This window comes from Pinus tabuliformis, chromosome J (genome assembly GCF_031772625.1).
Source record: "Pinus tabuliformis cultivar Carrire ecotype Pingquan chromosome J, CPIR1, whole genome shotgun sequence".
Taxonomy (NCBI): Eukaryota; Viridiplantae; Streptophyta; class Pinopsida; order Pinales; family Pinaceae; genus Pinus; species Pinus tabuliformis.
Window position 1 is genome coordinate 1,328,454,953 of NC_142295.1, and position 11,613 is coordinate 1,328,466,565.

Sequence of the window (11,613 nt, forward strand, 5' to 3'; positions counted from 1 at the left end):
ATAGTGTTTTTTATGAAAACATAAAACTACTCATTATGATAAAGTGTGGGAACCAACTATATTAAGTATAAATGATAAATGGCATAGTCCAATTGACCGCAATGCTTATAACACATGGATGCATGTAAAGATTCATGAAGATACGTACCCAAGCTTTCATTAAATGAAAAATATGTAAATATGTGACTAGTATTATGTGAGCATCATCTATGTAATGGATTTACTAACATCACACCAAAATAATTGATAACCGTTGAGAATGTAAAAAACAATGACTATTCAATAGTTAGTGAATTTTGATCAAAATTAACATCCATCCTAATTTAAAGATGATAATGTCAATGATGGTTAATGCTAATTGAGACTAAATATGGTTTATCATACCTTAAGAAGGTAAGAACATTACTTGTGTTTCTTAGAATTATCTTTATATGCATGAATCCCTCGAGATGTAGTTTAGTTGGTGATAAGGTGCACAATTAAGGCACTCCTTTCAATGTCACTAAATCAAACCTTGACTAGCATGTTTACCATGTGTGAGGCCATGTGGATACACCTAGAGGTTATAGTGGTAGAAGTCGAAATTGACCCGATGTCACATGAATACGAGCTAGGCCCAATTTTTAATTTTTCCAGTCACAAAAAAATATTTATGTGCTTGAAAATATTTAAGATAAGTGTTCCTAAATCACCATAGTTTTGATGAGTGAAAAGGTTAGCATCCTAACAAATATTTAGAAAGTGTGATTTATTGTGGGTGTACAAATGACAATCTAAGTAAACATGATTTTTATTTCACCCTTCTTAGTGTCACAAAGATAACAAATTCTTTCGACCCATGATGTTTTAGCAATTGTCCAATATATTGTTTCACTATGGAGCTCGTGAGAATTTGTTCTTATTGTTGTTGATTTTCTTCTTTACAAGTTGAAACAAAGAGATACTTTTGACCATATATATAAAGATTGATCACCTCCTTATAGTATCTTAAGTTTCTCTTATCCTTTAATTATTTATCACATATTATTCCTCAAAATTAGATGTAGCAATATGCTTAGTATTATTGTCATTCTATAAAATGACTTCTTCCTTTATTACTGAATGATTTAGTTAAGACTTAGCATCTTTATGCAAATCCCATTTGATCTGCAAGTGATTTTGAATGGACTTTGAAGCAATCTTAGGAAGCCCTTGTCTTCCACGTTGTTTACCTTGGTCTTGTACATTAGGTACCTAGTGAAAGTCATGCTCTCAATGGGAGAAATACTCACTTCTATGATGATAATAAGATATGGCACATTGCCTTTGATTATAAGATTACAAGTTATAAAACCCTTTTGCATTTGTTCAATCTTTCTCCATAACTCTCTAGAGATATTGTGACCTTAAACTTCATAACCATGTAAGATAACAAAAGTGGCAAGTGTCTCAAAGAGGAGTTTCTTCTTATCCCATAGCTAAAGGTACATTTATTTACAATTGTTTTCAAACCCATAATAAGATTTCCACACTAATCTTTTTGCAATGCTATAATATCAAATGAACTTGTGATGAAGATAAATTCCAAGATATTTCTATGAAGTCACTTCCTCTAAGTTGTTATTGTCATACATGAAAGTGTAAGTGATCTTTTTGGATTTAATTATCATAAAATTTGTTTTGTCAACGTTAATAGTCATACCTATGCTAAGACAAAAATCCTTGAGAATTTTTAGTTGATTGTCAAGATTATAGGGACTTCTCATCATAAGAATATTATCACTAGCATAAAGAAGGGGCGGGATTGTTACAGGTCATTTTGTCACATCCGCTCAAAAGGCCTAAAAACCTTCACACTCAACCCTCATGCATAAATGGATGATGAATACTTAAGCTCAAAGCGACAACATGAGGGCACTAACAATCTCCAAAAGCTAACCCAGACTTTATGGGAGGCAGTAAACTTATAAGGTGAAAGTGGTAGTTTAGGATTTACCAATCTAAGCTTGAAATCCACATATGAGGGAGGATAAGCTCTAGGGATAAGAGATACGGCCACTAGAGTAGGATCAGATAGGAATTTGAGATCTCTATCCATGACAAATGGTTAAAACCACCTTAAAAGCTTCTGGAAGAGGAAGATTCATTTTTTATTTTCTTGAAATTCTAGAACCATCGCACTTGAAGAGTAGAACAAACTGTGTTGGTCAGTGCAGATGCTCAGTTATGCAACTTGAAATTGTTGCAGGTGGATAGGCATGCAGGGTGTGTTGGGGCTAAAAACATGGTTTTTTAGCTGATTGACCTAGAAACTTAGAATTTTTGGAGAGATGATGCTTAGGGCTTTGTAAAGGGATAATGACAAACTATTCAAGGATGTTGATTGATCCAATTTTCAGGCCTTTTAAGTGGATGTGAAAATATGACCTGTAACAAATTTCCTCCTAAAGTACAAAGTCAAAAGTAGTGGTTTAGGACTGAAGTGCTTTACCTTATGACAAGTTTGGATCAAGAACAAATTGGTCAAGATAACTTTGCCTTCTTGGCAAGGGCACTGGTCCACTCTTCCTAGTATGAATCAGGCAGACCCAACACAATTTTCGATACAGATAGGGTGCGATGGGCCTAAGGCAAAAATGTAGACCCTAAAATGCTAAGAATTCTAAAAAAAATGCATGAAATGAAAAATGGAAACTGTGAAAAGCGATAGAAATCTCCTACTTGGAACTAACGACATTGGAAATGGTCCACCAGATTCGTTGCAATCACCTGCTGAAGTTTGAGGGTAAAATGCACTCAGAGCTCACTCACAAGAGGTAAAATGAAAATGGTAAAAAATGCTTTTACTTTTTCCTATTTATGGTCAATTTAATTATTATTTTAATATATTTTTAATATTTTTGACCTAATTTTACCATATGGCATATATTTTTAATCTTTTGTGGTGTTTTGAGCATGTTAAAGGCTAATTGAAGGATATGATATAAATTTTAAGTTCAATACAGGTCATTTTGATGAAAGAACACACTTTTATCACTTTTTCGGGCTCTGTAAACTTATGAAAAAATGAACCCCCTAGAGTCCTCTTTCAACTCTTTTCAGACTCCCAAAACATGAAAATATTGCTGAGAACTTGTCTTTTCGAACTCATTAAAGTAAATGAAAAGAAGTTTGTCTAGTGTAATTTTAACCCTTTTTAAGAACGGGATAGACTATTTACGAAAAATGAATACTTTAGTCTAATGTGACTAAAAGGTTCTCCCGAGTATCATTTTCTTCTTTTTCAGACTCAAGAGACTAAATTTGCGAAAATGAACCTTTGGAGTTTTCTTTTTCGCCTCCTTTTCAAATTCTCTAAATATGAAAAAGAAGTCAAGTTACACCTTCATCGGACTCATACAATCATCAAACAATGTTGGACTCATTGAACATGATGGGACCGAACCACTCCTTCTCATGGTTCGTTAAATATACTCAGAAGGATTCATCTAAAGGATGAACTTATAGATCAAGCATATGTTATTCTCCTCAAGCTTGTAAAAAATAAAGAGGTATTGACCATAAATGGTTGGGGAAATTAGGAAAATGGGGTACTTAACCTATTAATGGCAGCGAGTCACTCTTGAACATGATACTCTTTCACTTCATCTCCGTGAATGTTGGGTTGGGGAATCTTCTTGCCTTTTTGGTTAATCACACAATATCCAAAGCCTTCATAATCGATTTTGGGTCAATGTTACCAAATCCATAAAGTGTTGCTGATACGTTCAAGAGAATTCCTTTAGTTGACATCTTCTGCAATACTCTTAAGCCTTCATTCATGTCTCCCCTTCCTGAACCAACTCTGCATCAACATCATTCTGGCTCAAATCTTGATACTTGTTTCATGTCATTGATGAGGGATACATCAAGGCCCTCTTACAACGTGTCGCTTCCTGTCGACATCAACTCATTATCCAGGGAGTTGAATTAGAAACTCCCTTCGGTACCTTGGACCTTACGTACATTAATAACAAGTTTCCTCTCTCTTAGTGACAGGTCCTCATTATTGGCCTTCAACCAAAAGATTTTATGTGGTGTTTGACTTCAACTCATCCATTCACAACACATAGATTATATTATAGTACCTTGAGAGCCATTATCATCATTGGTGGTTTCTCTCGTGTCTATTAATGACATACATCATTGATCGGTAATCAGATGGTGTCTACCATATTCGACTCCAACTCATTTATTCACATGGTTAGACTCGTACTATTGAGTGACAAGGTAGAAAACCCCAGATCTAATTCCATCCATAAGGGTTGCAATTTCAGGATTCATACAAGATTACGAAGTATGATGGCTATTATCATTCAAACAATCATTCGAGTATGGGTCCACACTCTATCATCATTGGATGAGACCTCTTGATCATTGTACATGTAATATTGGCTTATATGTTGAGTAGGGTATGTCTCACTCAACAATGATATCATGATGATAATCTGTATTGTAACAGATGATGATCTCGACCAATCTGTACTTGATCTAGACTTGTGATAAGGTAAAACACTTCATTCCTCAGCCACTGCTTCTGATTTTGTACTTTAAGGGGCAATCTGTTACAAGTCATTTTGTCACATCCGCTCAAAAGGCTTGAAAACTGGATCAATCAACATCCTTGAACACTTTGTCATTATCCCTTTACAAATCCCTAAGCACCATCTCTCCAAAAAGTTTGAGTTTCTAGGTCAATTAGCTCAAAAACCATGTTTTTAGCCCCAATGCACACTACATGCTTGTCCACCTGCAATGGTTGCATGCTGCATAACTAAGCATCTATGCTGACCAGCGCAAATTGCTCTACTTTATAGGTGCAATGGTTCTAGAATTTTGGGAAAGTTATTTTTTTTTTTGAATCTTCTTCTTCAAGAAGATTACATGGTGGTTTTAACAATTACCATGGATAGAGATCTCGAATTCCTATCTAATCCTACTCTGGTGGTCTTATCTCTTAGCTCTAGAGCTTATCCTCCCTCATATGTGGATCTCAAGCCTAGATTGGTAAATCCTAAACTTTCACCCTATAAGTGTACTGCCTCCCATAGAGTCTGGGTTGGATTTTGGAGATTGTTAGTGCCCTCATGCTGCTGCTTTGAGCTTAAGGAATCATCATCCATTTATGAATTAGGGTTGAGTGTGAAGGCTTGCTTTGTGGCAAGGAAGGACAACACAATTCGGGGGACATCTACAAAGTCAACTTCTATATATGGTTGTAACTCTCTCCTTTATTTATTAATAGAGAAAGCACTATGCTTTCTTGTACTTGTGTCATGCTGATGCTTATGTATTTCAACGCCATGTTGACTCATTAATTAGAGATATTGGATTATTCTATGTGGATATTGTAGTTCCTTTTCTTGTTTTAGTCATTGTCCAAGTTCCATTTATAGCGCGTGGAGCTTGAGTTGGAGCTTACAAGCAAAGAGAAGAGGAGGACTTACTACAGATTCCAAATAGGTCTCTTTTCTGTATTCTAATTTCTCTAAGGAAAACATAGATATTTTTTCCATATGTTGTTCTAGATCAGATCACTAGATCTAGGGAGTTCATTTTTGTCTGCATAAGTGAATTTTCCATATAACAGTGATGAATATACCAAATAGAGTCGGAATGAGACAACTTTCTTCTTCCAAACAACCCTCCAACTTGTAAATGTATATGCTGAAAAGGATAAGGGATATTGAACAACCTTGCATAACTCCTATATTATAATTAATTTCTTCTTACCAACCCTTAGTGATCCCAAACATGGCAATAACATTCTCCTACAATCTAACATAACAACTCTCAACTCGAAAGGAACTTATCACTCCTATAACCTGTTCCAAAGGTTAGTTTTGGGCATTATGTCAAAAACATTTCAAAAATTCCAACAAACAACATAAGAAATTGGTTTTTTGTGGCACTCCTGTGTGATAATCCTAAGTGTAATAATGTAGACCACAGTTGAATTATAGCTCATAAATCGACATGGCCTTTAGCTTTTTTTCATGGTTTTCTTTACATTCATTGATCTTCTTTTCCAAAATAATTCCATATAAACTTGGCTAAAGTGAATAATTATAAGGGTCCTACAATTAGAGATTTTATTTCTATCCCTACTTTTAAAAATAAATAGTGAGGCTCTGTGTCTAGGGTTTAGGGAAACACTACTTCGTTGCTAAACTAAAGAGCTTGTGGATGCAATGAATGAGGATATGCCCTCTTATTTTTAAAATTTGTGCTTGGTAGCCTTCCATATTCTTAGCTTTCCCTTTTGGAGTTGCTTAACCCCAAACTCTATGTTTTATATAGAAAATACTTTGTCCTCTATAGAAAGGGTTTGAATGTTATCCATGATATTGGCGGATTTGTAAAGAAATTCAAGATATGAAGTCTAGCCCCTCAAAATAATCATATTGTTTTCTTTAGTTCTACAAGTTGGAATTGGTCTATAAAATTTCTTAGGAAACTTAGGTTTAATAGCTTATCTTGCTTCCCATTTATATAGTTCATTTTTTCCTTTTAATTAGGACTTTGTACTGATTTATCTTGTTAAAATTTGAGGAGCCATTAGATGCATCCCTAATGACTTTTTTTAGCAATTTTACCGTCTTTCTTATACTAAGGTTTGGCCATTCTATTTTATTTTCACATGTCACCTTGGTAGAGAACTTATTAATGAAAAAAAGAAAGTTGTTGTGAAATTACGATGGAAGTCTTCAATATTGTCTTTATTTAACAGGCAATTTAATTCATTATTTAAATCCTTTAAAGAATATGAGTTTTATCTTTAATAAATATTGAGTGCCTTCTTGTTATCATAATTATTTTCATTGAAATTTTTGTGTATGACAAAGAAACTAGTACAATTAATAGAAAAAATAATGTTTTTGGTGAAAATTTCGCAATACAATGTCCAACAAGATTGTGATTTCTTCTTAATTAACATAAATAGATTCCACATCCTAAAAATTCCCCAGTCACTCAAAATCAATAATTTAAACTGATGATTTTTAAAAATCTCTATTAGATTTTGAGCAAAATTATCATAACAAACCATTTCATTTATCAATTAAACTAAGAAATAATCAAAATTAAAATTAAAAACTTATCTCCACTCATTGTAAAAATATAATACCCACCCTATATATTGAAAATTATATTATTTATAATATTTATACTAATTTAAAAAATTTATAAATAATTTTTAAACTGTAAATTTAAAATATGAGATAATCCCCCTATCATGGCCGTGCCACGTCCTCTCGTGGTACACACTATCATTCGTTTTGTGAATAACCTGCAAAATACACTAAATTACATTTTTCATTTTAAATTCAAACATTTAAAAATCTCTATACGCATCGATCCTGGTCATACCACGTCCTCTCAGGGTACCCACGATCATTGGTTATGTCATTCACCTACGTAATGCACAAAAATATTATAATGTAATACAGTAAAATATTGATGTATTTAGGGCACCGATGAGGACCATGGATATGATAGTACTGGTAGCTTAGCTTATCAATTTATCGCCTGGGATTTTGGAAGAAAAGCACGGGAGTATGTATGAAGCACGGAGGGATATACTCTGTATATGTGCTTGCTTGGTTCCGTGGCTGCCACGCTGCCGTTTTCTCTCCACTCCCACTGTCCAGTTCCCATTGTCTTTAGATTTATATAAAGAGATCCGATGAAAAGGTTGTGTATCCATTATTCATCCCCATCCCCATCTGTCTACCTTCCTATTCTATTTCTTCTTCACTGGCATAAATGGCTGCCCACTGCGCTCTCAAATTTGGCTTTCCCGGCACTGAAACTGTTTTCTCTCACGCATCTCCCCCAACTAAAAATGGGACATTAGTTATCTGCATGGAAAAAAGATTGAGAGGGCTCCACACATTCCCTCAGTGTACTGTCAATGGAACTAACAGGAAAATTCTTGCATCAAGTAAGTAAATGCTGTCATCTTTTCCAACTCTACTCTTAAATAAACAAATCACTGTTATGCTGGGATAGTAGAGAGATTTCAGTTTTCAGTTTGGGTGCCTCAGCTGAATGGTTGTTATTTTTCTTATTAGGTTTAAATTTTTACCAATAACTCTAATATTTAGATAAATATTGTTGTAATAGACTTTGTATTTATGAATATTATTATATGAGGTTGAGACTTGTGTGAATTTTTGAATATACCAATAATCTGACTTGGTACCAGCAATGTCACTCTAACCCTAGACTAAAAAGGTAGCTGATTTCTTTCGTCCAACAAAATAAAGTAGACAGATTTCAGCGGTATGATATAGTGTTGTGTTCAGGTAAACCTCATTAATATCACCAAAAATGGACGCCCATTTAATATAGGTGGTACTCACCTCAAGCACAACATATACCCAATATCTAGTTAACCTAATTACTTAGGTCAACCTGTAAAAACCTGACTGGGACGAGCTAAGTGCAAGACATTGAGTAATTATTTCATTTGAAGCAGCTAAATTTTAATGAGGCCAATCAGACTGGATACCCAACTCTGTAACTTACTGATAAACGGGTACTCTGTATTGGGCTGTTTTTTAAAGGAAATTTTACTGTAATCATCGAAAAGTCATTGGATTGAATGTCCACGAGGTATGCTAGTAAGATGATACACATCATGCTGAAGATGCTTTTAATAGTTACTTTGTGATGTAGGGATTTCATTGATAGTTCACTCCACTAAGTTAGTGTCATTACTGATGGTTTCAAGGTCTTTTACAGAGTGTAAGGCCCTGCAAAGATGGGAAAGTCAGCCATTAATGACCATTGATAAAGAGTGCTCTGGGAAAGCTGATGTAGAGTGCGTGTCTTTGGGTACCATGACGTCTCAGAAGAAATCAAGAGAGGAAGAGGACCTTGGTATTGATGCAATAGAGGGAAAGGCTAATCAGAATGACACATTCATGATGCTTTCAGTTGTCCCTTTGCCTTATCTCATACTTGCAGCGCTACCTGGTGGTATCCTTTTTCTTCATATAGGTTGGAAGACCGTACTGAATATTCAAATTTGAGATGGTGGTTGTATCAGAATGAAAGCAAGTGAATTTCTATTGATTGATGTCTACAAATGACCAAAACAGCTTAATGGGAGAGATATTGGAAAATTACCATCAACTTAAAATAGTCAAGAGGGAGCACTTTAATGCATCTCCAATGAGGTTAAATAAAATAAAGTAGAAATTTGTTTGTCCATAAGAAATTCTTAGGTTGAGTTTTTATGATAACATAGATACATCTTAACCTTGCATTTATTAAGTACCAAAGAATAACCAGGTATCAACCTCTTAGTTCTTAAAAACTTCGGAGTTAATATGGATTTATATTCTTTTTTCATTTTAATTTATTCCACAACCACCACACAGGACACATCTCTTCTGCTCCAACTGTAAAATTCAGATTGCTTTTCTCACAATTATGTACTAACTGTAGGAAAAAAAATAGAAGCCTATAGTAGCATTTGTTGCTGGATGATCATTTGATATCTTTTGCATCTCTTTGAGACCAACTGATTTTTCAATTAGTCGGAATTCTAGTTTTTTCATCCTTAGCGAAGATCCTATAGCTGAGGTTATAAGGTCTGTTTTTGGGCCTTTTGCGGAGTTGGTGAAAACGTGGAGTTTACCGGATTTGCTTGTTCAATGGGGCCATCCAGCAAATATGGTATGTTTTTTCTTTTCTTTCTGTTTTTATGCAAAATTAGTCATGTTTTCTGAAATGAAGATTTTTACCATGCTGTCAGCTGGAGTTTTCAAGGCCTAACTGCACATTCTTGGTTCGTATCCTACATGAATAGATATAAATACCATAAATGTTCTGCTAATGATTGTAAGGCTGAAAAATAATCTAACAAGAATATATCATATCTTTGCTTGAAAGCATTAGAAACCTATCTACAAACAATTTGGAAGAAATGTTAGCTATTGCCATTTGACCTGCTCAATCCCAACGAGTTGTGCTATGCTCTCAAAATAAGGACCTTCATGTAAAAGATACACCGCATTCAAGTTATCCAAGCACATACCCACATTATATTGCAGACTCCAGCTAGGTACATAGTCATGAACTGCACAATAATACAAACTTCAACTCTAAAGGCAGGTGACACTTCCATTTTTGACCTTGGAAGTTGGCTTCCCATGGTTTGCCTTATAAATACTCTTGTTCTTTGCAGGCTGTGGTGCTGTTTGCCATGGGAGGCTATGGCTCTTATTTAGGATGGCAAATTCGTCTTTCTGACGATGTGGTAAGCTCTCTAGTTCTGACTTAAACCATCTTTGGATTCACTTAGATGGGTTATTGAAATAGAAATTAGTAATTCAATAACTTGTGAACAACCAGGAAGTGAAAGCTAAGGCGAAGGATCTACATCCCAAACTCCTGGGTGGAATGTTTTTCTTCTTTGCTCTTGGAGCCACTGGTGGAATCACTTCTCTTCTCACATCAGACAAGCCTATATTGGAGAGGTAATTATGGCACTCCATTCTAGTGGAAATGAGGCATGGCATCATGATGCAATTAATACAGTAGGAATCCCCATGTCTAAATGCTTTTAACTGAATTAAAAAATTAAGAAACAAGCTAGCTTAAGCTACGAGCTAAAAATCTGTGATCTAAGTTTAGTTGTATCATTTAGTATTTCGAAAGGCTAATTCTATTTTCTTCTTGCAGCCCCCATGCAGTGACCGGTTTAATAGGTCTAACTCTCCTTGCCATTCAGACTGCTTTGCCAGCATTATTTGATGTAAGTTCTCATAACAAAAATATAGCTTGTATTTATGCTTATGTACAGCAAATAGATTAGGTTCTACACTTCTGCAATGAGTTGATGAGATCTAACAACTTTCTTTGATTTTGAAATTTTATTAATATATAGGCAGTCATGAATTATATACCATTTGGATCTATGATTACATGAATTTACCCTATATTAAAACATATATCTACAGTAGGAATCAAAATTTCATCAAGCAACCTCATAAAGTGCACTGCTGGAAATTGATACCTCTAGGACTATTCAACAAACGAAAACAAATAAATAAAATAATTATTTGAATGTTTTTATGGCAGGGTAATCCTGGGCTTCGCAATGTACATGGGTTCTTAGGAAGTGGCATCATGACACTCTTTCTGATCCATTCTGTTCTGGGTCTTCAGTTGGGCATTAGCTTCTGATGATCCTCTTGTTTCTAAATCATTAGTGACTGGCAAATTTTACAACAAGGATTACAATCAAAATATTATGGGTTGTAATGTATTATACGAGTTTTGGTATAAACATGCATTAATGACTTTCATGTGCATCTTTGAGCATCTTATCCAAGTGTCTGTAAGATGCATCTAAAATGAGATCGATTCAAAAACATTACATAACAAACAAAGTTTTGATGAAGGGAAATTTTCAGTTTTAATCATTAGAAAGGGTTTAAGGAATTTGCTTTTCATCAAGAAAGGTAAATAAAGCTAAAATAAGATGAAAGAGGAAATATTTCTTCTTGCTTTGCATGACAAGCAGGAAGGTAAATAAAGCCAAAATAAGATAAAAGAGGAAATATTTCTTCTTCCTTGCATAAC

The 11,613-nt window shown here is 34.5% G+C and overlaps 1 protein-coding gene across 1 annotated transcript; it reads left to right on the plus strand.

The window, feature by feature from the left end:
• Window positions 1-7,545: 7,545 nt before the first annotated feature.
• On the plus strand, window positions 7,546-11,355 carry LOC149232201 (uncharacterized). Its single transcript, XM_089376444.1, has 7 exons — window positions 7,546-7,960; window positions 8,764-9,000; window positions 9,605-9,702; window positions 10,214-10,285; window positions 10,381-10,505; window positions 10,711-10,783; window positions 11,110-11,355. Exons 1-7 carry the CDS (start codon window positions 7,783-7,785, stop codon window positions 11,212-11,214), a joined length of 888 nt encoding a protein of 295 aa, XP_089232570.1. The 5' UTR covers window positions 7,546-7,782; the 3' UTR covers window positions 11,215-11,355.
• The last annotated feature ends 258 nt before the right edge of the window (window positions 11,356-11,613 follow it).